General features: G+C 44.5%; 1 protein-coding gene across 7 annotated transcripts in view; it reads left to right on the top strand.

The window, feature by feature from the left end:
• LOC133351411 (uncharacterized) overlaps nucleotides 1–16,795 on the top strand; it is a 69,264-nt gene extending 52,469 nt beyond the window's left edge. For 5 of the 7 annotated variants that reach the window (XM_061566592.1, XM_061566594.1, XM_061566591.1 and 2 more), the window contains 6 exons: nucleotides 1,103–1,245; nucleotides 2,581–2,779; nucleotides 2,902–3,055; nucleotides 8,989–9,020; nucleotides 15,259–15,330; nucleotides 15,851–16,795. In XM_061566592.1, coding sequence (XP_061422576.1) covers nucleotides 1,103–1,245; nucleotides 2,581–2,779; nucleotides 2,902–3,055; nucleotides 8,989–9,020; nucleotides 15,259–15,330; nucleotides 15,851–15,966 — 716 coding nt within the window. In that variant the 3' untranslated portion in view covers nucleotides 15,967–16,795. Of the gene's footprint in view, nucleotides 1–1,102; nucleotides 1,246–2,580; nucleotides 2,780–2,901; nucleotides 3,056–7,711; nucleotides 7,764–8,988; nucleotides 9,021–15,258; nucleotides 15,331–15,850 lie in introns of all 7 variants that reach the window. The other 2 variants (XR_009756177.1, XR_009756178.1) reach the window with 2 other exon arrangements.
• The last annotated feature ends 8,590 nt before the right edge of the window (nucleotides 16,796–25,385 follow it).

The following is a 25,385-nucleotide window of genomic DNA, read 5'->3' as shown; positions in this document are numbered from 1 at the left end:
TTAAATGTTTCGAGACCGTGCGCATAATGATTATGTGATTAGGGCAAGAGGAGCCGCGATAGAACCCCTGGGTGTGACAGTGCGAGACAAATTGAATATTGGGGCCCCACCGATTGCCGCACCCCCTGAGCTGATAACGTAGTTACTACATCACTGCCTACTACACCACTAACTACCAACCACTGCCAACATCATAATTGTCTTCATTCCTTCATCTCTCGCCCTTAATAAAAACAGGTCTGTCGACAGACCTGTTCTTCACCTGAGGACGGCTGCTTGCGTTGTGGCCGAAACGTCGTGAGAATTATTTTATTATGTTTTATTTTTATTATTTTATTATTTCCATTTTACGTGACTTTACCAAAAGAACCAAGAAGATGAATCCCTGCAGTCACGAAAGCTTTAAATCGAAATTTAACCAGGCTAGAGTCTACATTATAGACTGCCAGTATGCTCACTGAGGTTAATAATCAGGCTACAGTCTACATCATAGACTGTCAGTATACTCACCCAGCTTAATAACCATTGCTACAGTCTACATTATAGACTGCCAGTACACTCACCAAACATAATAACCAGGCTACAGTCTAAATTATATACTGCCAGTACACTCACTCCGATTAAGAACTAGGCTACAGTCTACATTAATGTTTTTTATTATTTTTATTCACTTTATTTATTTTTTCTACGTGACTTTACCGAAAGAACCAAAGAATATGAATTCCTGCAATCACGAAAGTTTTAAGCCAAAATCAATGAGGGTTACCACATAGTGCACTTTCAGATACGCTTCTGCGGCCAACTGGAACGCTGTTCCTTCCGATATTAGGAAGTCACCGAAGCTTTGCATTTTATATCATCTAGATTGAAAGCTTATTTGTTTAGAACTGGTTGTTATTGTGTTTAAGTTGTTGTCCTTCCCCGCACCTCTGATTAGCATGGTTGGCTATGTACGGTGCAAAATAAATTCAACTTACAAACAATAACACAATTATGGTAACAGTGGAGAAAAACATATGAACATTAAGATAAACAATAATTTTTAATTTTACGTTCAGACCTAAGCAATGTTGTTGTCACGTGTGTACCTGTTCTCGTGAAGATCTCATCATCTACGCACCAACTGAAGAGACCACCAATGTTGGAAACGATGTTCTTCTGAAGTGCTCCTACTTCTGCAAAGGCCCCAGGGATAAGTTCACGCTGGTGCAGTGGTGGAGAATTCGAGACGGCAGGGACGAGAAGGTAGTGTCTTCGCGTGGTCAGATAAGGGAATCTTGAACTTTATTGACATCAGAGTTAAGGTTCGTGTGTTTGCAACTTGTCACAGAGGTTCACGGTTCGATGCACTGACCTTCCTGATTAATAATGTAGTTGTATTCACTCTTTTTTGTTCCGATGATGTACGTGTACATTGTAAAAATTAAGCTGGAAGAAAAAATTAAATCACTTTCGGTACAGATCCTTCCACAAGGCCATGCCATGGGGGTGTGTGGCACAATTTAGTGCCAGCGTGCGGTCATATCGCTACGGTTCTCTAAATAAAATTTACTCTGAGCCGCTTGCACGTTCTGAGATTCAGAGGAGAGCGGGACACCTACACCCTGCAACTTGCAGTCAACTTGGAAAAGGGAAGGGTTAAGTGAACACATTTGCTATCGCTACTTTACAGTAGCCATAAATGGATAGCTCAACGATGTGGCTTATCACGTTGACATTTATAGCAGCCAAATACTCTAAACGCATGATGTGGATCCTAAATGTGGAGGGAACACCGGAGGACCTGGAGAAAAAAGCATGCGACCACGGGGAGAACATGCAAACTCCAAATATACATGCGTCAGGGTCAGGATCGAACCCATGACCTCTTGTATACAAAACGAGGTAGTTAACATCTCTCCACTGTGGCGAGTTTTGTGCACCTTGCAATTCTCAAGGCAACATTGAGGGTTCTAATAAGATGAGCGGCGTCCGGGTCGGACCATAGTGGTTGCTTGCCTTAAATATCAATTTATTTAGTGGGTGGGGTAGGGGGTTGTGTTTGTATAAATATTTGTACGTAGGTATTAATGTTTGGGGAGCAGTATGTAGCGGGTAGCGCACTCGGCTATGAACCCGGCGTCCCGAGTTTGATTCCAGCTATAATCTAAACCGGTCCTGGGCCTCTCCTAGGTCGACTCCGCCTCAAATAAGTACCTGGTGTGCTGCGTAAACATCGCCGCTGGGGAGACAAAGGCGGCCGGGCGTGCTGCTAGCCACCCATTCCCTCGTGTGCTGTGCCAGCCTTCATAGGTGCTCGCTAACAGTAATTGCCCCAAAAGTCTGTTAATGTTCTGTGTATGTTGAACTTCTTTCCCACCATACGCAACCGACCGGGCTAATCAGAGATGCAGTGTTTATTCGTGATTTAAAAAAATTGCTTTTGGAAAAATGCCCAGGCAGTTTCTCGCCAAGGATATGTTATGGTTACGTTTCCTTGGCAAATATTTGATACGATGGTAAAATTGTTCAATTTTGAACAAATGATTGTCAAGTACAAGCATGATCAGAGATGTCCATCCCTCTGTCTGAGTCAAAAAGGTCTTCACAAAAAACGGCCAAGATCACGTCGTCGACTCGCGGTTCGCGTGGCGTGGGAACGAGACATCATGCGACGCGTCCATTTCCATAAAAAACGCAAGCCTCAGTGACGTGGCCCAGTACCGCTGCGAGGTCACTTACATCCCGTCGTACAAACAAGGCAGGAAGGTGATGCGTCTCAACGTGCAGGCGCCACCAGGTTCGTCCGCACTCTCCCTGCATGGATGGTGGGCGTTTTATGACCATTTTGATGATGATGGTAGCGATGATGACAAGCGACAATAACGTACGGTGGTGTTTTTATTTTTCCTTTTTGTGCAGATACACCAATTAAAACAACGCCCAGAATAATTCCAACAAACAACTACCCGATTCCAGATGAAAATCCACTGATCACAGTTATTGTCGTTATAGTAGTATTGCTTCTTCTCATTGCTTGCACTTTCCTGGGCAAAAAAAGTTTACAACAATGCCGGTGAGTTCATCGCCTCTGTTTCTTTCTCCTTTCTTAGTCATCTTGCCAACCACCATCCAGTGCACTCCTCCAAACCTCACCTCATCCCGATAGCTGACTTAGTTTGTGTCTGACTCCGTTTCTCCTTGCCTCCATGTATGTGTTTTGCACTTCTTTTGCACCATACGTAGCCATTCGTGCTTATAAGAGGTGCGGGGAAGGACAAAAAGCTAAACACAAAAAGCAGTTCTAAAGAAATCAGTTTGTCAATCTAGATTATTTAAAAGTGCATAGCTCCAGTGGCTTCCTAATATCGGAAGGAAGAGCATTCCAGACGGCCTCAGAAGCGCATCTGAAAGCGTGCAACGCAGTGATCATCTTTGATGGCTAGCCAAAAGCCACTGTGGGGATGACCGGTGTTTAAGTGATGATAGTTTATGCTCCTTGACGAGATCAGCAAGGTTTTGTGGTTCATTTGCGGGGAGCTCTTTGTGTGTAATGAGTGCTACTACCTGTTAACATATTCGTTTAGCAAACGGAAGCCATTCTCCTGCATCCGAGGGTTAGTTGTGTAAATGTAGCATTGAACCCCGAGCTGGATGTCCTGTTCAACTCCATTTCAGTAAATGACTTGGGTTTACACGAGTTTCGATTCTCAAATTTTCATTTATATTCATGTCCCTCCTTGTTACGGTCAACATCATCCTTCTCATTGCCCTTTGTTAGACTTCAGCATATTCACGTACAATTTCAATAGTTCCAGCAAGAATGTGAATGCGTTTTCCCCCCATACACAATCGTTGTGGTGGTGCAATAACCAATTGCATATAAAGAATGCACAATCCTGTAATTCATGGTTGTTATTGAGATACACATTTGACAAATTTGACAATTTGTATATCTGCCGAGATTACTCATGCTTCCTGGCGATGCTGATGGTAGCCAAATTTAGATTTAGAAGACGCTGCTATGGAAGCTTTCGTTTCCCTATGATTTGGGCGCCAGATGTTAACTACCTCGCCTGGTATGCAGGAGGTCGTGGGTTCGATCCCAACCCTGACGCCTGCTCCATATTTGGAGGTTGCATGCTCTCCCCGTGATCGTGTGGATTTTCCTCCGGGTCCTCTGCTTTCCCCCTCCACAATAGAAACATGTTTTCAAAATATTTGGCTGATATAAATTTCCGCGTGGCAAGCCTCTTCGTTGAGCTATCATTTGTGACGGCAAGGTCGCTTCTGAAATAGCTATATAGCTAAGTGGCCCTTACCTGGTAAAATACAAAAAAGTTTCCTTTTAGTTTATTTCGCGCTCATGGCCAATTCACAAGGGGCACTACACGCCAGGTTTGGGTGAGGACAGAAATGTCCGGAGAATGGGGGAATTACAAGCCAATACTCAGTAGATAACAGTGATAGCTATTGTGGATAGGTGAAGGAAGGACCTTACGATTGTGTACAGAGAGAGGTTTGGAAAACAAGGTCAGTAGTATTAAGTATTTAGGTGCAATAGTAAGTGGGTGGGGAGAGTGTGGGGTGGAGGTAAGAAAAGGTGGCTCGACAAATGGAGAGAGGTTCCAGAAATTGTATGAATTTCAAATATGGCACTAAAATTGAAAGATAAACATCTATAAGAGTTACTACGATCAGAACCGGCCCTAGACCTTTTGGGGCTGTTGTATATGTTGGATTATGAAATTTTGATAAAAATAATAAAAATTAATAATTTTCCAAAAAATGCGCAAATCGCATTAATTATGTTAATGTGTGTAATTATATGCATAAATTATGATAATCACGGTGATAATCGTAGTAATTTATGCGGAAGCTTGCAATTATGTTAATGTGTGTAGTTATGATAATTAGGCTTAGTTTCGTTTATCCAGAGTTATATCAATCGGAATAACACGATTATCATTGATTAAACATTTACCGATTATCTTAGTGTGTTTTATGTTATTTTAGGTCTCCAGTTCCAGATCTCATCACAGGATACAGTTCTCAAGAATAAGACAGTTTTGCATGGACTCGGAAGGAACACTCGATATGCTTCTGTGATAACAATTTTATTCTAAACAACATGTGACATTCTAACATGCAGGTCAAACATGCGTTAATAAATTCATGAGCAAGATTATGCAATTAACGAAAATGGATAACTAAAAATACTTCTTCATTTGCGAGATTATGCATTTAACTAAATTGAATAACTAAAACTCTTATGCATTTGCGAGATTATGCATTCAACTAAAATGAATAACTAAAACTCTTATGCATTTGCGAGATTATGCATTTAACTAAAATGAATGAATAAACACTTATGCATTTGCGAGACTATGCATTTAACTAAATTGAATAACTCAAAACTCTTGTGCATTTGCGAGATTATGCATTTAACGAACTGAATGACTAAAAACCCTCCTAACAATCATAACCTCTACCTTTCCACCAGGCATCTCATTAGTTCCCCCATGTATCAATCACAATCGGCGATAATAAAAGCACTTATTGTATCCCAGAGGCGAAAGTATATGTCAATAGATTCATCGGCAAGTATAAAATCCTTTCAACGGAATGTTTGAGATCATGGTGGGTGAGGGCGTGTTTGGTGGTGTGAGAGCGAATCTGGCTCTGTTTTAATTAATGCTTCGGCGAGACTCTATGACAAAGGAAACTGGTTTGACAAGATATTCTCTCTCTGTGTACGGGTCGATTCGTAATGAGGATTTCGAGAGTTTGAGTTTGCCTCGACGAGTCTATTGATCGCCTATGTGATGAGCGGAACAAGGGAAAGGCACGGAAAACAACCTCACTCTTATAACCGACGGACTCTTAATCACTCGATGGGCCACGATTCCTCATGGCCAGCTGATGGTTCATGTAATTGATAATCATTCTTCCGATAATTGTGTAGGGTTGATATGATATGATGGTAAGGACGAAATAGATAGTCTCACAGGGGGGTGGGCGTCGACGCGAGCGCGTGTGAGCCTATGTGAGGGAAGTTGTGGGTACGAACGACTTTCGGAGAAGGGCCCTCTGGCTGGCGCGGCTACGGTGATCGGCTGCTTCCGACTCCTCCCTCGGCTGAGCCCGTACGAAGATTGACGGCGCGGCCGCGCTCGTTTGCGTGGTCAGGCGAGCACCTCGGCGTGGTGGTGGCAAGGGAGCTGGCTCGTTCACTCGTGTGCGGCAGGCGAGCACCTCGGCGATGCATGTCAAGGCGATGCACGTCGCCACCCCACGAGCCTCGTCCTTCTGGATGACGAGAGCTTCTTCGTTGGCGGCGACGAGGAGAGATGGCTGTAGCCCTGGAGATCTCTGGTGGGGGCCTTAGCCCGGAGACGAGATGAGATGTAGGCCGGAGCTCGTGAAGATCTGTGGTGGAGCCAGAGCCCTTGACGATCTGGTGGGGGCTGAAGCCCCGGAGACGAGATGGTGGGGGCTGAAGCCCCGGAGACGAGATGGTGGGGGCTGAAGCCCCGGAGACGAGATGGTTTGAATGGATTTTGCCTTTGCTTATATCGGGAAAATCCACTAGTGTTTCCGAGTTTGTTCAAAGGCTGTGTCATATAACTTTTCTCTTTGTTTGTGTGCGTTGTGGGCGTGTTCGTCCGTTCGTTTATTAGCTTTGAAGACACAGCTGTGTAATTATTCTGGAAGGAGGGGTGGGGGCCTCGCGACGGCGCCACCTAAGTTATCCATTAACCAGACCGACGATTCGCGTTCGCATCGAGTTATAAAAAAAGATATTCTAATCCATGTTTTTGTTTCTGAATAATATTTGTCGCTAAAACCTACGCGTTAAGCGAGCTTAATTATTCCCTCCCTTGCTCTGGGCGTTATCTTTGTCTCACACAGCTTAAGTTGTTTTGGTTTGGAAGTTGAAATGCGCTTAGTTCCATTATGCCCAAGTTATGCCGAAACCGTGTTCACGATGTTTCATCGTGACCCGATCTCCCATGGAAATGTTATTTGCTCGCGTGTGCAAATCCTGCTGTCCGTGTTGGAACGCCCTGCACGTGTTTTATTTATTAATTTCCTTTCTCGAGTTGTTGCCCGCGCGCTACGATCTTTATGGGGCCATTTCCTGGCTTTGTGCCTGCGTGTGGAGATCCTCTTCGGGAAAACAAAGACGGCCGTGTTGCTCGCTTCTCATGGGGTGTTGCGTTTGGTTAATTATGAGAGACTTCTCCGTCCTTAGCTCCTCTAGGAGATCCACTTTAATTCCGTACTTATTATTTGACTTCTTGTGATTATTTAATCTGATATCCCGGCTAGGAATTTTTGTTTTGGAGCGACCCAAGCCATAATTATTCTTTGATGCTTCGGCCCGGCCGTGTCGAACTACCAAGTGTACATAATGTCCGTATGGAATTTAACAATGGTGGGTCGCGACCCTGGTGACTGTAGTCTGGTTTCCAATTGGAGTGAGGATAGATACTGTTTGCTTAATCTTCATGGCTAAGTTGGTAACTTGTTTATCTAACATGGTTCAAAACCCGTCTGTGCTTTTTGTCGTCAATGTTGTTTCCTTTGTTAAGAATATAATTATATATTTCGTGGCCTGGTTTTGTATTTATCAAAGGGTTTTTTTTTGCAATGCTTTTTAACGAAAGGATGTCCTCCTGACCCTCCGCCTGCCATTCCCCCCTCCCTTGTTCCTCTTGTGTGAAATTAGGGGAGTTTTTATGACCTTTATTGCCCTCTTTCATGCCCTCTAGCCCTTTGAGGTGAGGTATGCGCGCATCTGTGGAAGTGTGGGGGCGTGTTCGTTCCACGTTGCCCCGTGTCTAAAAAAAAATAATTATATATGTTGGCAGAATAATTCTTTAAAAAAATAATAATATAAAAAAAATAAAAAGGGGGTATATACACAAAACAGGGCCCTAAGCAAAATTTGGTTGGAGGCCCCTTTGATGTATGATTTTTTTCACCCACTAGCTAGCAGTGACTCTAGGGGGCCCTCTGCTGGCCACAGGGCCCTTTGCAATTGCAAGGGTCGCTTAGTGGCTGGGCCGGCTCTGACTACGATATTATTTTAATAGTATATATGTTGTTTGTCTTTTAACGGTGATTCTTAAATAATGTATTTAAGTTGTAATATTAGGTTAGTTGCACATATTACGTGCTCTTCAGTTTGCTGGGTGAAGAATTTCCAGGGGTAATACTTGAAGAACTAATCACTGCCCTTCGCAGTATGAATAGGAAACGACTCTTTGACCAGACGGAATAACTGTGACCATTTATGAAAATATAATTAAATGAATCAATGTGAACAGCTGTCAGAACAACCCTAGAGGATCTCTTTACCGAATATTGATTTGAAGTTTTCATGACTGCAGGAATCCATACTCTTTGGTTCTTTCGGTAAAGTCATGTAGGTATAAAATAAAATACATCACGACGTTTCAGGCGCAACACAAGCATCCTTCATCAGTTGTGAAAGCATCTTTACCAAATGTTTGCAGACAAATGAAATACAGTAAGCAATAATTAATGCTTACATCCTTCCCCTTTACAAAAAGGGAGAACATCAGACTTGAAAAAGTACAAATCCATTTGCATAATTTTGCACGCACTGACTTCGACAATCGATTATCATATGGTAATTAAGAATGGAATTCTTAGAGACAAACATTTTCTGTGAGCTATCAAGCTGGATCTAGAAAAGGGTTTTCAACCATTGTGACACGTATGCTCGCAGTTATATCCTAGAAAAGATAATGTATTTCATATATCACTATGTCTAGCTTGTATGCGTTATGTTGCTCGATTAGTGTAAACTGTTGGGAGTTATTCAAGCATTGATCAGCTTGGTCATTACAGCAACCAGTGGAAATGAACAATGACTTAACTAATTACACAATTTTGTATGTTTATACCTGGTATGCATCGCGGCTGTGTTGACAATCGCTTATGATACATTGTCTTTGTATGTAATTGGCCAATTGAAAGACAACGAAGGGAACAAAGGAACAACCCAGATCGTAAGTACATTTACACACATGTATTCAATTACAGTGTGTTTGACATGTTTTATATACAATGTGATGCTCCATATGTGTGATCTATACACCCACTCCATGTGTGTAATCTCCATGTATGTTATCTATACACTTAATCGATGTGTGTGATCTTTACACCTACTACATGTGTGTGATCTATGCAACAACATTCACTATTCGCCACTAAGTGGCTGTGACGTCACCATGGCTCTAGGCTAAGTGCACTTTAAGGTCATGTGAAGTGTCGAACGCCCACTGGCAGGAGGTCACGGGACAGACCCAGGTGCCATGGGTTGACTGACTCAGATGACTAGCAGATGCACCAGCTGTGCCGCCTACTGTGCCAACTTGCTGTCTTTTAGCCGCCTGATGCTCCGCTCGTTGTTGTGAGTGTCACGCCTCTGCCCTCAGTTGTTGCTGTAGGGCAACTGTCTCCAACTGCCCAATACCGTCCTTCACGAGCCTCCTCCATAGAGGCTGATCTTGACACCGCTGGTACCTGTCATCTGCAAGTCCACTCAGCTCCGCATCCTCTCGTATCACATCATTCTATCTCTTCTCTACCCCATACCGCGACCATTTAACGCCCTCTATCTAGGCGAACAAAAGCTGTTTAGGCATGCCAGTGGCTGGGCATGCGGGCTACATGACTCAGCTAATGCAGGCTTTCCTACCAGAGGAGCTTACCGATGGGATTTTGGCCAGATGATGATTTGTGAGCTCACATAATCCAGCCTGGTTAAACCCAAGATGGATCGTAGGCTGGCCAGCATTAATGTTTCTAACCGGCATAGATGTTGTATTAGAGGGGTTCATGTTTTGCAAGCATCGAGAAGGCAGAACATGACTGGCCAAGAAGACCGGAAGCTTCATGTGGAGGGACAGACCAGGTAGCTTCCACAAAGTGTTACACAGCCAACGAAAAGATAAGAAGTTCAACATAGCATTTAACTTGGAAGATGATCTCTGCTCGGTGCTTTTACTGGTCTCAGATTCTACATTGCCCCTCGTACTCTGTCTACAGATAAAACCTCAGCCAATTACTCACAACGGGTGGCTACTTCTGGCAATACTTGAGGATGTGCAGCCCCAACGGGGTCATCTCCAATTTGCCCCACGATGTTGTCTGGGCTAATTCCCCTCCCCCAAGACCTCACAGAAATAATCTGCAAACTTGTAGACCAGTTACTGGGGCTCGGTGATCGGATCACCATACTTTCCCTCAAGGATGGTGATAGGTGAGGTGCTGCAAGATACCTTTTAGATGGAATTAAAGAGTGATTTGTGATTGTGGGCTACCGAGGCAGATTCCATCTCATCAGCACCCCGTGCCCACCACTCATCCTTGCAGCACTGCACAACTCCCTGAATGTTGGATGTTGTCGATGGGAGTGGGCCTGTCATGTGCTCTTAACCAGCTTGAACGCCTCTTTCGACCAGGGTCTCTGGGGAGGTCTGGACTGCATACGCAATGCAGCAATTGCAGCTGCATGAGCCACAGTCCTGAACATCACCCATTTCCCTTCAGCATCAGGAGGGGGAGGGGGGGGATGCAAAACGCAGCTGCAATCGATGTTGAAATTCCTGGTTGCAACTATCCTCAGCTAGCTAAGGCCAGGCTACTGTGGGTTTTAATAGGGTCTTAGGTGGATTCCCACCACTGGAGTAGAAGAATGGCAGGCGCAACTTACAGATGATCAGCCGATGGTCAGTGGACAGATCAGCTCCACGGTTGGTACTGGTTTGTTGTCCTTCCCCCACATCTCTACTTAGCACGGTTGGCTACATGCAGTGCTAAATAAATTCAACATGTATACATACATGCTTAACTCCAGCAAACTCCTACTATTATTATTATTGAACTGATCTGGCCCAGACCTTCCAATAACTCTGGCCCAGGTGGAGAAGATGACAACCTTCCCGTCGTCTCCACTGTTACGTGCTTGTCAGGGCCAAACTTACCGCAGTGTGGGGCCGGCACTACATTTGTGCCATCTAAATATAGAGGGCCTGTCAAGGCCCAAGTGTGACTTCCTGAGATGTTTCCTCGAACTCCACAAAGTCGACGTGCTCCTGCTCCAAGAACCCATACAGCCAATGACGAAAGAGCCTCAAAAATGTATTTCCCTGGAATTATGCTAGCTGCCAGCCACCACCATCCCAAGCACAGACCAGCAACGTACGTGAATCCCCATCTCAAGGACCTCATCACAACGAACCCATCATCAAAATCGAGGATGTATCTGTCATAAATGTATATAAACCTCCAATCACTGCATGGAGCCCAAACATGCTGCCTACCGTGACCCATCTCGCGGTTTTCGTTGGTGACTTCAACAGCCATCACACGGCCTGGGGCTATGCAACCGATGAAACCTGCGGAGAACAAGTTATCGACTGGGCAGTAACTGGTAACCTATTCCTCCTGTTATATGCTAAAGATCGAGGCACCTTCCATTCTGCACGATGGAGGAATGATTCAAACCCTGACCTGTGCTTTGTGTCATGTGCCAGTTCAGGTGAACCGCTGCGTGCATCCAGAATGGCTCTAAACAATTTCCCAAAGAGTCAGTACAGGCTAGCCTTGGTGTATATCGGGGTTGAAATCCCGATGATCACGTCCACCCCTGTACCTAAATATAACTTAAGACAGGCCAACTGGGAACCTTTTACTGAAGATATCAAGCGCATTGTCTCCCGGATTTCACCAAAGCCAGAACGCGGCCCACTCACGCATCCCACAGGTTTACCGGGTAGAATACACTTCATGCTAGAACAAACAAAGCGAGTCTCTGCTCAAGAAATACACAGAATGAGGAAACCTAGAATGTGGAAAAGCTCTTCTGGACTCCCTAAAAAAATCCATAAAACAAGGGTGGACAGAAGCGATGAAGTCACTAGATTTCACGCACTTAATCCATAAAGTCTGGCACCTCCTGAGACACCTCGGAGCGGCACCACCACCAACAAACAAGACGGCCAATGTGCCCATTAATGCTATTGCTGTACAAATGCTACTGAATGGAAATATCCCTACAGATCGGGACACAAGACAGCAAGTGAAGGCACAACTCCATCAATCAATTGCAGAATATGCACCGATAACAGCCTTATCATCCCCCTTTACTGAAGAAAAGGTTATTAATGCCATGAAAGCCACCAGATCAGGAAAAGCCACATAATTAGGTGGGATTTATCCCGAGTTCCTGAAACTCCTTGGCCAAAAAGGATGCTGCTGGCTTGCCAGATATTTTGCGGACATAATGGCCTCGGGCAAAATTCCGACAAAATTGGCAACAAACAAAGGTCATTTCCATTCTGAAGCCTGTAAAATCAACTGCAAACCCAAATAACTTTCACCCCATATCCCTGCTTAGTATGGTGTGCAAACTCCTCGAGAGGATGCTACTGACTCACATGTCACTGATCTTTATGGAGGCTAAACCAACTAAATAGGCTGGTTTCCACCCTAGCCACATTACATGTGACCAAGTGCTGTCACTCAACACGCACATTGAAAATAGCTACCAGCGCAAGGATATCACAGGAGCTGCTTTTATCGACCTATCAGCAGCATGCGACACAGTATGGCGGGAGGGCCTCATGCTAAAGGTGTTGAAGCTCATCAGATGCCAGCAGTATTGCTCCGGATTTTTTTTACATGTATATAAGTGCTCTGTCACTATCCGCTGCAAATTTGGCAATGCCGATGACCTGGCACTTGCCATCCAAAGATGGATAAAACGTGTGGTCCAAAACGACCTTTGCGAAGTCTTTAAGAAACACGAAATGTACTTCAAGTGCTGGAGGCTCTGTCCAAACCCAAGGAAAACTGCCATTACAACATTCCACCTAAACAATGCAAACCCCGACCATAAATTGGCCATCACTTTCTGTGGCGAAAAAGTTCATCAGAAGTACCCAAAATACATCGGTGTAACTCTCCACGGGAGCCTCACCTTCCGCAAACACCTGCATAATACTGCTGTACAAACAAAATCACGAGTTAATCTCGTGCATAAACTGGCCGGAACAACATGGGGAGCAAACACAATGACGAATTAGATGGCCATCACAGCACTAGTCTTCTGCATGGCAGAATATTGTGCCCAGGCTTGTAACAAAAGCGTGCACACGAAACTGGTGGATATGCAGCTAAATGCAGCCATGAGGATCATCGGAGAGTCGCTAAAGAGCACAACGTTGCTGTGTCTTCTGGTCTTCACATATATCGCTCCTCCGCAGCTCTGCTGCAATGCCGCATGTGTGAGGGAGTACCGCAAGGCCATCAGAAATCCAAACCTACCAATAAACAAGGACATCTCCATGCCACCACCACACATGCTCAAATGCAGAAAACCTATCTGGAAATCTGAAAAGAACCTCCATGACTATAACACCATCAAAGCACGATGGGGGAACGCCTGGAAAAACACCAACCTGCTACAAAAATCCATTTTCAGCGATCCCTGAATCCTCCAACCTGGAACTGACCTATCGAGGAAGATATGGTCCTCCTTGAATCGGATACGGACACTCGATAGAAGATGTGGACACTTTCTCCTTGAATTAAAAATTTACGAGAGTCCAGTTTGTGACTGTGGTGCGACATCTCAGACTGTGCAACATATCCTTAACGGCTGCCTAATCAGATCATTCAGCGGCGATCTGAAACATATCCACACAGTTACTCCTGAGGAAGTCGGATGGATATCAAATCTCGGGATAAATTTGTAATCTGTTGCAATACCCAAAAATGCCATACGAAAGAAAAAGACTCCGACCTAGGTGTCTGCGTCATGACCCACTTGGCCACTGAAGTCACCCAACAGGATGACTCTATCCCAAGGGGCCACTTTAGCTAGTACCTGTGACAGGAGGTCATAGAAGGCACCTGACTCATCAGCCTTGTCTCCATCCCTCCACTGATGTTCATCTTCGGTAGGGTCTAAGCATCCGTGACCATTCCTCACCTCTTGGTGATAGGGAAGCAAGCCCACAGCAGCCTAGGACTCATAAATTTCCACATGTCACCTCCGCGCTCCCACACCTCCTTCACTATTTTGTTCAAAAGAGGTGCTATTCCCTTTTGATTGGCAGATTCCTGCCCCGAGTGGCAAACTATCCACCCCTCATGATGACCGGCACCAGAGTCAGTGCACTGGACCTCCCGTATTCCACAGAGGTCCAGGTAATACCGGTCCATCTCCTGACAGAGGAATTGCAGCCTCTCCTCCGCAACAATTCATCTATACACCCACTTAATGAGTGACAAAGACACCCACGTCATTTGTGTGATCTATACACAACCACTCTATGAGTGTGATCTATACACCTACCCCATGAGTGTGATCTAGACACCCAGTCGATTAAAGATATAGACACTAACTTCATGTGTATGATCGAGACACCCACTCCATATATGATCTGGACACTCCATGTAGGATCTGGAGACCCATTGTGAACAATATGAATACGTGCTTAATACCCTGGTTATGTTGGGTTAGCTGGTAATGTCATGGATTGAGGCACTCATACCTATGTCTTGCCAACGTAGGATTCCCAAGATCTATTGGGGGCACTGACTATTGAAGACATACATCTTTTAACTGTGATACTTCTCGAAGTGATGATGATGTCATATGGGGTAATAGTAATATGTTATAGTTTGATGTTAAATATAGATAATTGCATTGACTAAATTGAAAACTCATTACTTGTGAAGTGCATTTTGTGTTTAGCTGTTGTCCTTACCCCACACTTCTGATTAGCATGATTTACTACGTACAGTGCGAAAGAAATTAAATATACTTACATATTGCTGTACTCCTATGCTCATTCGTTTTTGCACTGAGCGGTGTGTACATATTCTTTGGGTCTTTCGGTAAAGTCACGGAGATAGGTTCAAAAAAATAATAACATAAACGAAAAAACAACGACGTTTCAATCACAACACAAGCGATCGTCATCAGGTGACGATTGCTTGTGTTGTGATCGTTTATTTTTATTATTATTTTAACCTATCTACGTAACTTTACTCAAAGACCCAAATAATATGATTTCCTGCAGTCACGAAAGCTTTAAGTCAGGATTCAGTGTGTACATGTAGCCACGTAGCCCACGTAAGCAGTCTGGCATGGGAAGACCCTAATCCAGAAGTGGATTGACAGACGTACAAGCAAGGCTGCACCTGTCTCAGTATGGGTACTTCTTTTTTCAGCTCCAGGAAATGGAGGACGTAATGAGGAGGTACCGGAGGGAATTCCGTTGCAGTTAAGGCCCTCGTCTGAAGGTATTATTTTATTTATTGGTTTAATCAGACGCGTGGGGAGATGATACACTTAACAACACCACCTCGGTGTCCTTAACAACAACACTGTCCTTAACAACAATACGGCGTCTATAACAACAAGACAATCCCCTTAACAACTGCACGGTGCCCGTAACAACATGATGCCCTAAACAACAACACCGTGTCCTTAATAACCACATGGTGCGCTTAACAACCACATGGTGTCGTTAACAAGACGGTTTCCTTAATAACAACACGATGCCCTAAACAACAACACGGTGTCCTGACCAACAACACAGTGTCCTTAACAACAACACAGTGTCCTTAACAACAACACGGTGTCCTTAACAAAAACACGGTGTCCTTAACAACAACACGATGCCCTAAACAACAACAGTGTCCTTAAGAACAACACAGTGTCCTTAACAACAACACGGTGTCCTTAAAATAAGGTGGTGCCCTTAACAAACGATGGACATGGTTCCCTTAACATTAACATGATGCCCTCTGATGTTCTCAGGTGCTGAGTCTCAACGTGTCGAGCTCATGAGCGCGAACACCGAGAAAGAAGAGGCGACATCCTGGCGGGTCAGGGGGGGATTACCAACCGGCCCTGACCAGCAGGGTGAAGTATGATGAAAATAGGACTGCAAGACGCCTCTGCAGCAGTGGGAAACCCCGAGCATTTTTAACCATAATTTATCACCTCCAGCCGGCGTTTCCCACTTCAGAGGCGTCTTGCAAGGCTACTTTCACAATGTTTCCTCACGGTGAAATGTGGTAAAGATTTGTTGAATTAATCTACATCTCAGGGGCCATTAGATAATATTCATTAGTGATATAATGCCACTAATTTCCAAGAGGTTTGCCCAATTTGAAAATAATGCTGCCTCGCTAAATCATTTACGTTTATATATGTGAAAAACAAATTTAGTTGCGTCTGAAATTAACGCTAAAAATGTACGTTGCATTACAGTACAAATATTATCGATATTAATTCGTCATCTTCATCATCAGCCGTGATCTATCAATGAATGAATAAAGGTTCTACCCCTAAGCCATCAGTCACCATCTCTCAGGGTCTGCCAGATGCAACTATCCATCCTGGAGTTGCACACCAGCTGCTCATTGTGCTTCGACTGCCACTCTGGCACTATTCTTCATGATGTGTATGTATGTTGACTTTCTTTCGCACCGTACCTAGCCAACCGTGCTAATCGGAGATGCGGGTCAAGGAAAACAAACAATACAAAAAGCAAATGTAAAGACATGCGTTTTCAATATAGATGATGTAAAAGTGTGTCGCTCCAATGCTTCATAATATCGGCAGGAAGAGCGTTTAGGCCGTAAGGTGAAGACGTTTTACGTTTAATCCCGTTCCCATATATGGGGCACTAAATTATTTTCATTCTAATAAAAAGATATATTATTTTTGGGCGTGAAAATAAAAGTTCTCCATGTCTAATCCTGCAGTTTATTTTTATTACTGTCGGCAATATTTCTTTCCTCGCGTAATTATATTTTGATCATCAGTGATGAGGCTTCGCGGAACAATCGTCACGTGCTTCCCGCTAGACCAATAAGGTGGCCACTTTTTGGGACGAGAGGTAAACATTAGTCCAAGATGTCTGCGCCCTTGTTGTCAATATCGAGTAGTGAAGAGGAGGAAATTATGGCCAGACCTCCTTCAAAAGTCCGTAAAAAGTATTTTAAACAATGCTAAATGCATCTCACGTCCATAAAGAAAGAAGAAACAAAGGATTTTACACGCACACGGTGGGATACATTCAGAAACTGCGTCAAACGGTTGCTTTTTTTGCAAGGTGAGAATCGGAGAATAGCAGAAACATACAAACATTGTCTAGAAATCGAGTTTGACAATGTTCCCGAAGACGCTGGATTTCACTCCACTTGCTACAGGCGTTTCATTGACAAAAAGCGCTTGGGTGCGGCCGAGAAACGGGCCACACAGCGTCCTGAAGCTCAAGATCAAGGCCAGTCTGTGCCATCGGGTAGTAACGTTAGTATCGCTGCAGTTGATTGTCCCGCAAAAAAACGTAGGTCCAGGACCGGCCTGCCAGTAGCTTGTGCTGGACCTGTGCTTTCTGCCTTGTGCATAATTTGTAAGAAAACGGACAAGTATATTACTGTGGGAGGCAAACGCCAGAAGGACCATCTTTCACAGGCAGAAACGTCAGCAGGTAGGTAAAAACAAAACACACACACAAACACACGTTTGAACTTTTATTCCCTTATGCTGGGTACCATGGCTAACTTTCAATTACAATTACATAATTTATGTAATGTTTATTTTACAGTCAGAGACAGATTTGCATTGTTTTGCATACAGCTACAGCCAGAACACTCAATATTGTTTAACTCTTAACACAGTTTTTTATTAGTTTAATTAGCTTTTATGTATTTATTTACATGCAATTTGCTGAAAGCTGCTGAGATGAAGGAAGACACTAGCATTCTTGTGCATATTCGAGACAAAGACTGTCTCTGGAGGTGCGAAACCACAAGTCCTGTTATAGACAGTACACCAGGTTCTTGACAAAGTCTAGTACATCAGTTACTGTGACCTCAGAAGAACAGTGAGTTAGCAATATTTTATATTAATAAATATTAATTAATAATTCCCTCACATTTTCACATTTCAAAAGTAGGAGGTTGGCCCGTGATTTCCCCCAGCTGGTGTTTCACTCCCCCAAGAAGCGCAACATAAGTGAGATGGTTTTCGTTGAGACATTGTCTGCAGATAAGCTGATAGACAGGCTACCTCATCCATCAGGTACAGAAACAACGGAGTCAACTGAGGTAACTAGCGAAAGTGACTGTGAAAACAGGGCTAGTGCAAAAGCTGGTCCACAAAGACCAAGTTCAATGGCCTCCATCAATACTGCAGAGGACACGAGGACACTTTACAGTGCGGCATTAATATTAAAGATGCTTCTGTGTGACTCTCCCGGTATGAAATGCCCGTGGCCACCCACATCAGATGACCTAAATGTGAGCGAGGCAAAATCTGTCGTTCCAATTGAACTGTACAATCTGATTTCCTGGATTATTGGTGCAACTGAGGAACCAACACTGGCCTATTATGTTGATATTTCAGATGATTTGAACCTAAAAGTGATATATATCTGTCAATACATTGTGTATCTTGCATCTAAGAGTCGGAGGCAGACCCCTAAATCATTGTGTCTTGGTCTAACGGTTCGCCATTTATCAGGTTCATCACAAATTGTGTCACTTCTAAATAGACTAGGACATTGTGCAGCATGGGACACAGTTGTCAGTCTAGACAACTGTTGGGGCCGCTGGTCCCCGAGGTCCCTCCCTGCTTCGTGCCGATGGCTGGGGCTCCGCCGTTTGCCGACCCCTCGCTACTCTGCGACCAGCTGCTGCCGTCGCTGGGCTCATCGCCCGATGGCTCCCCTCCCTGGTCCGCCCCTCCGCGAGCTCGTGTGAGAGGCATAGTTCGCCGCCCGCTCTCGTTCACCTGTAAACGCTGCGTTGTCTCTCCACCAATCACGCGCTCTGAACGGGGGTCAGGGGTCGGAGGGCGAATGACGCTGCCCTCACACCACGCGAGTCCCTGCGGCGATAGATGGAGCGGGTACCTGTGGACGCACCGACCCCCCTCCCCCCACGCTACGAGCGCACACACCTGCACACAGCACCACGCGCTCCACTCACTCGTAAGACCACTCGAGGCTGCGCTGGGTTATTAATGGTTTATTTTCGGCTACCTGGGAATTGATGTTAAATCAGTATGAGTCGACGAAGCTGGCCTATTCCACTACCCCTGGACCTATTCCCTATTTATCGGCTTATGATACTAATTCCCTTCTTACTCACGGTTAGGTGCCCACGGCGGTCCGTTGATCCCGTCCTCGCTGCGTACCTCGATGCGTCGCACGGACGTCCGGGTCGCTGGGCTGGAGAGCGTCTCGTGGCCTGATGCTGGAGCAAGAGAGGGCTCTACCCGTTTTCGCCCCCCTTTTATCGTCCCTACATCAAAGTGATGCTGCTCCGCCTGTTGTGGTGCTCTCCCAGTTTTTCTTTAACAATGGGCGCGCGCCAGTCAGGGCGCGTGCAGCGGTTCCGGGCGCCTTTGCTATGCTAATAAGATGTGCTGCGTGTTGCGGCGTTTATTCTAATTAATCCCTTTCTCATGCATGGTGCCTTGGTTATGCAAATTATGCAGCGGCGTCCATCACAAAGGCTTGCCGTGAGAAGTTATGCGCGGAGCGTTCGCGTGTCTCCACCACTTACCCTATCAATTGTGCATGATGCGCCCGAGTCGCCTCTTTGATTATTTGTAATTCCAGCCTTTACTCCCCAACTTCCCTAATTTCCCTAATAATGGTGCCTACGCACTCAAGCGTAATTATCCTAACCATCAGCGACTACGCGCAAGAGCCCCTGCGGTCATGCTAATCATGCCGTCCCGTCCCTCCCCTGCCTGCCTCGTCGATACGTGCGTGGGTGTGGGGGGGTGTTTCAACCGTGGTGGCCGAGTGGCCCCTCGCCGCGACCTTGCAATGTTAATGCCGGCCGCAGCGCCGCGAAGTAGCATCGGGAGAGGTCGTCCAATTCCCTGGTCTCCGGAAACCGTGAAAGTTATCCCGATAAGGGCTTCTCGGATTAAAACCGGTCGGCCAGGTGACTTCCCCTCGGAGCTCTATGGGGGGGGGGGGGGGGGGGAAATGCGTGCGGGTGTGTTCATGTGAGGTGAGGTGGGGGGACGCGGGGGTCGGCTCCGTCACTTGGTGGTGGCGAGGTCGGGGGTGGGGCGCCCGTTGAGCGTCTTCGTGGTGGCGGCATCACACAACTAGCCTTGCCCAACTTCAACTAGTAGAGGGCAGAGACAAAATACCAAAGGGATTCTCAAAGAAGGTTCCTACAGTACTTGTGTGGGACAATATTGACTTTGGGGAGGAGACACTGTCAGGTCGTAGAACTACCCACCACACAAATGGGATTATGCTGCAAAATTCTGTAGTTGAACCTGTGTCAACAACAGACAACCACTACAGAAAGGAAAACCCTCATTGAAAGTACCCCCTAGCATCCCTGTCGAACAGTACCATCAGTCTAATAGACAAGGACCACATAACGTGTTTCATCAGGAAAGTGTTCCATTACAGGCAGACACATACAAATTGAACACGGTGTCTGCTGTACAAACTGAACTGGCATATGTTTTTGTAAAGTCCATAGATGCTGAAAGATGCACAATACCAAGCTGGACAGGTTTACATACATTACTTCAAGGTGATGGCACTCTGCAAAAGTCAGCACTGTATTATCTTCCAGTCATTGAAGCTTCACCGACAGAGATGTCAACAGTAAACACAATTCTGAAGCGAAGTGTCCAAATTTATAATCAGCTAGAACTGGACCATATAGTGTTAGTTTTTGACGAAGCTATATATGCCAAAGCTGAGCAAATCCGCTGGAAAGATTATGACTTTACTCAGCGTAAAGTGATTAGACTAGCTGAATTTCACACATGCATGTCCTACCTGAGCATTCTAGGAAAAAGGTTTGGAGATGCAGGACTGCAAGACATACTCATTGAGTCAAAAGTTGTTGCCCCAGGATCCATCAATGGAGTGATCAGTGGTCATCATTACAACCGCAGCATGAGGGCACACAAACTTCTGTATGAGAGTCTGCAACGCATGAGACTTCTTCTCACCTTCTTAGATTCTCTGCCACAAGAGGAGAGATATGAGTGTCTGGATGTTATCAATGAGATCAAATGTGCATTATCGGACAGAACAATGGTTTTGTGTGCAAATGAGATATTTGACAAAATTTGTTCGAAATATGAAGACTTTGTTAAAAGAAGAAGTGCAGAAACCCAACGTTTGCCTTCTGGAGTTCATACATCGACATGGTACAGATACCCCTTCTATTTGTGAGAGCAACACGAGAATCGGATTGGCAGCTTCACCTGTCAACAGTGCGCTTGATGATGGCATGGTTTTTTGCATACGATCGTGTAAATTATGCTATGTATTTATCTTCTTACTGGCTGGAAATGGTCCATTTGCCCCTCACACATCCTTCTTGCCACAGTGAGCTCAGTGTTAAAGGCCAGTGGACTGTCCAACGTCAAAGTGTCCATGGATTTGCCTCGATTGCTTGTGACCAGGCCATTGAGCAAACATGCAACAGAGATTCCAAGACAAAGGGTGGTTGTACAGGGTTAACACAGAATCGGGCTGCAGTATATCGCTGGATATTGTCGCAACATGAAAGGGCTGCCATAGCAAGACTAAGTGAGGCAATGGTAGGTAAATCTCCCGATATAAGGAAACGAAAAGACCTTGACAGCACACGAATTCATGCTGATGAAAGGGCTGTGACCAGCATAATTTCCACCCTAGATTCCATGCTGAATCCTTTTGACACACACCAAGATGGTAATGTGTGTCTTAGCTCTGGGACAGTAGCAGCTGAAGAAATCATGCGGGATTTGCTCGCAGCTCCGGAAAAGGGGGAAAATGCTGTCAAAGAGTTTATGGACCAAAGACTGTTATCACCATCAGTTGACATATTTGCTCCCATCAAAACACAGAAAACTGAAGACCTTTAGTGACCAAGCAAAGACAAAGAAGAAATCTGCAGCAGGCAAGGAAGTGATTCTACGTGCCGACAAGAAACTATTCTCCAGATTACTCGTCATAGGTCAAAGTAGAAAAATTGACCTGCGGGAAATTCTGTCTTACTCCTTGGGAACTGTGTCATATCCTTTAGGCAGTGCTGATGGTTCACTTGCTAAAACAAACAAATCAGCTCTTATGGATTTATTGGAAACCAAAGGTGGAGACTGTTTAGTTGACAAAGTTCCGACAGATGGAGCTATTCTCTTTGATGGCATGGCAGTCATTCAAGCCATTCGGTCAATACCAAGTACCTTTGGAGAGCTTGCAGAGACCATACTGCAGTACATAGTCAAGCTTGCTCTGAAACACAACTGTCCACGGATAGACTTTGTGATTGACCCGTATCCAAAAATGAGTATTAAAAACCTAGAACGGTCACGTAGAGCTGGTGGTGGTACACAACTGGAGAAAATTTATGGACGGGATCAGAAGACACCAACACAATGGAAAAAGTTTCTATCAGATGGAACAAACAAAGAAGCACTGGCAGAATTCCTCTATGTTGTGTGGCGAGAGGCTGATCTTACCACTGTGGGAAAGGACTTAAGCTTGTACATAGCACATGGAGACCTGTGTCACTGTGTGACTAATGGAGGGTTTACATACTCTCAGTGCTGTTGAAGATCTGACATGTTATCATGAGGAATGTGACACCAGGGTGATTTTACATGCACAACATGCTGCACAGGAACATCAAACTGTAGTCATCAAGAGCCCTGAAACTGATGTGGCAGTGATTGCTTTAAGTCTGCAGCCAGATTTACCATGTAGGTTGTATTTTTTCACGGGGGTTGGCAACAAAACAAGGCTCATTGACTTAGCTAAGGTGTCGTCAGCTCTTGGCACAAGTGTCTGTTTGGCACTTATTAGGATCCATACCTTCTCAGGTTGTGACTCTACAAGTGCCTTTTATGGCAAAGGCAAAAAAAGGCATTTTCTGTTACTTGTGAGAAAGAGGAATATCTGACTGCTTTTACAAATCTGGGTAGCAGTTTTAACCTAGACCAGCCTACCTTTGAGCTACTTTGCACATATGTGTGCCACCTGTATGGCCAGTCATCTGCCGAAAATGTGAACGATGCAAGATACAAAGCATTCTGTATGGCATCGTCAGCTTTTCCAGAGCTATCCATGCCCCCGACAAGTGACGCCCTGTACCAACACTGCAAAAGGGCAAACTACCAAGCAGCCATAATGAGACATTCTCTGAAAGGTATAATGTGTGCCCCTTCACCCGTTGGCAATGGATGGCACCTCGAGGATGGTGAGTTAACAGTGACCTGGATGACTAGAAATCCTGCCCCTGAAAGTGTGTTGCAGGCAGTCCACTGCAGTTGCAAGCATAGCAAATGTGAGACTGGAAGATGTTCCTGTATGTCTATAATTTAAGGTGATTTTGAGCTGTAAAGAATCTGTGGTAGAATTGTAATTTTTTTTGGCAGCATTCCAAAACAAGGGGACAGTGTAGCATTTCGAGTCATTTCAGCCAACTTGGGCCAAAGTGTGCTTATATTTGTATCTTTCTGTGATTACACAGTACCTACTGAAAATTTTGATGTACAAAACATCACAGTTTTGCTAAATTTAAAATGTTTATGTTTAATTTTGTTTAGTGCCAATCCGTGAAGTTGAAGCATATTTTCTACAAATGTGCCATATTTCATGGTCTACATTCACACTTGAGTATATAATGCACCAAAACCTGTCTCAAGTGTTAGGTACATGTATAAGTGTCAGTTTGAGAGATATTTGGTGTTGCTAAAATGTATATAAATAAAGTTACAAGCAAAACCAGCAGCATAAGATTTTCATTTTTTCCAATTCACAATTATATACATTCATGGATTTTGAAAAAAAAACTGCAGGGTATTTTGCGGAGAACTTTTAACATAAAGTCGAAAATGGTTTTGTCTATGAAAAAAATCATTTAAAAAGTAGTTCCCAGGTGTAGGAACGAAAATCATTTTCTAGCCACTTTTTCCTAGTTCACCTTACGGCCTATATGTAGCTGTATGCAAAACAATGCAAATCTGTCACTGACTGTAAAATAAACATTACATAAATTATGTAATTGTAATTGAAAGTTAGCCATGGTACCCAACATAAGGGAATAAAAGTTCAAACGTGCGTGTGTTTGTGTGTGTGTTTTATTTTACCAACCTGCTGACAACGTTTCTGCCTGTGAAAGATTGTCCTTCTGGCGTTTGCCTCCCACAGTAATGTACTTGTCCGTTTTCTTACAAATTATGCACAAGGCAGAAAGCACAGGACCAGCACAAGCTACTGGGCAAGCCGGTCCTGGACCTCCGTTTTTTTGCGGGACAATCAACTGCAGCGATACTAACGTTACTACTCGATGGCACAGACTGGCCTTGATCTTGAGCTTCAGGATGCTGTGTGGCCCGTTTCTCGGCCGCATCCAAGCGCTTTTTGTCAATGAAACGCCTGTAGCAAGTGGAGTGAAACCCAGCGTCTTCGGGAACATTGTCAAACTCGATTTCTAGACAATGTTTGTATGTTTCTGCTATTCTCCGATTCTCACCTTGCAAAAAAAGCCACCGTTTGATGCAGTTTCTGAATGTATCCCACCGTGTGCGTGTAAAATCCTTCGTTTCTTCTTTCTTTATGGACGTGAGATGCATGTAGCCTTGTTTAAAATACTTTTTACGGACTTTTGAAGGAGGTCTGGCCGTAATTTCCTCCTCTTCACTACTCGATATTGACAACAAGAGCGCAGACATCTTGGACTAATGTTTACCTCTCGTCCCAAAAAAGCGGCCACCTTATTGGTCTAGCGGGAAGCACGTGACGATTGTTCCGTGAAGCCTCATCACTGATGATCAAAATATGATTACGCGAGGAAAGAAATATTGCCGCCTTTAAACAGTAATAAAAAATAAACTGCAGGATTAGATATGGAGAACTTTTATTTTCACGCCCAAAAACAATAGATCTTTTTATTAGAATGAAAATAATTTAGTGCCCCATATATGGGAACGGGAATACACGTAAAACGTCTTCACCTTACGGCCTAAAGGTTGAATACGATCTGAGCAGAGTTGTTTTAGGTTTGTTGAAGGGGGGCAAAATGGTAAATGGGGAGACCAAACATAAGAGAGTTTCAGTAGTCCAGACGAGCATAGATAAGATAATGGATGAGGATTTTAGCAGCAGACGTGGAAATAAGGGGTCGGATTTTATGAATGTTGAACAAATCAAACCGGTAAGCACGGGTAATGGCGAAAATGTGATCGGTGAGGGAGATAGAAGAGTCAAATATAACACCAAGGTACATCTCAATGCACCGTTTATGGAAAGGAGAAAATAACCAAAACCAGGATAAATGGCTTGGACTAAAGGAAGTCATGGCTA

Source organism: Lethenteron reissneri, chromosome 37 (assembly GCF_015708825.2).
Source record: "Lethenteron reissneri isolate LAM-NWPU_2019-01 chromosome 37, ASM1570882v1, whole genome shotgun sequence".
Taxonomy (NCBI): domain Eukaryota; kingdom Metazoa; phylum Chordata; class Hyperoartia; order Petromyzontiformes; family Petromyzontidae; genus Lethenteron; species Lethenteron reissneri.
The sequence above is the reverse complement of the archived record's forward strand: the minus strand, read 5'-3'. Positions and strand labels throughout refer to the sequence as shown.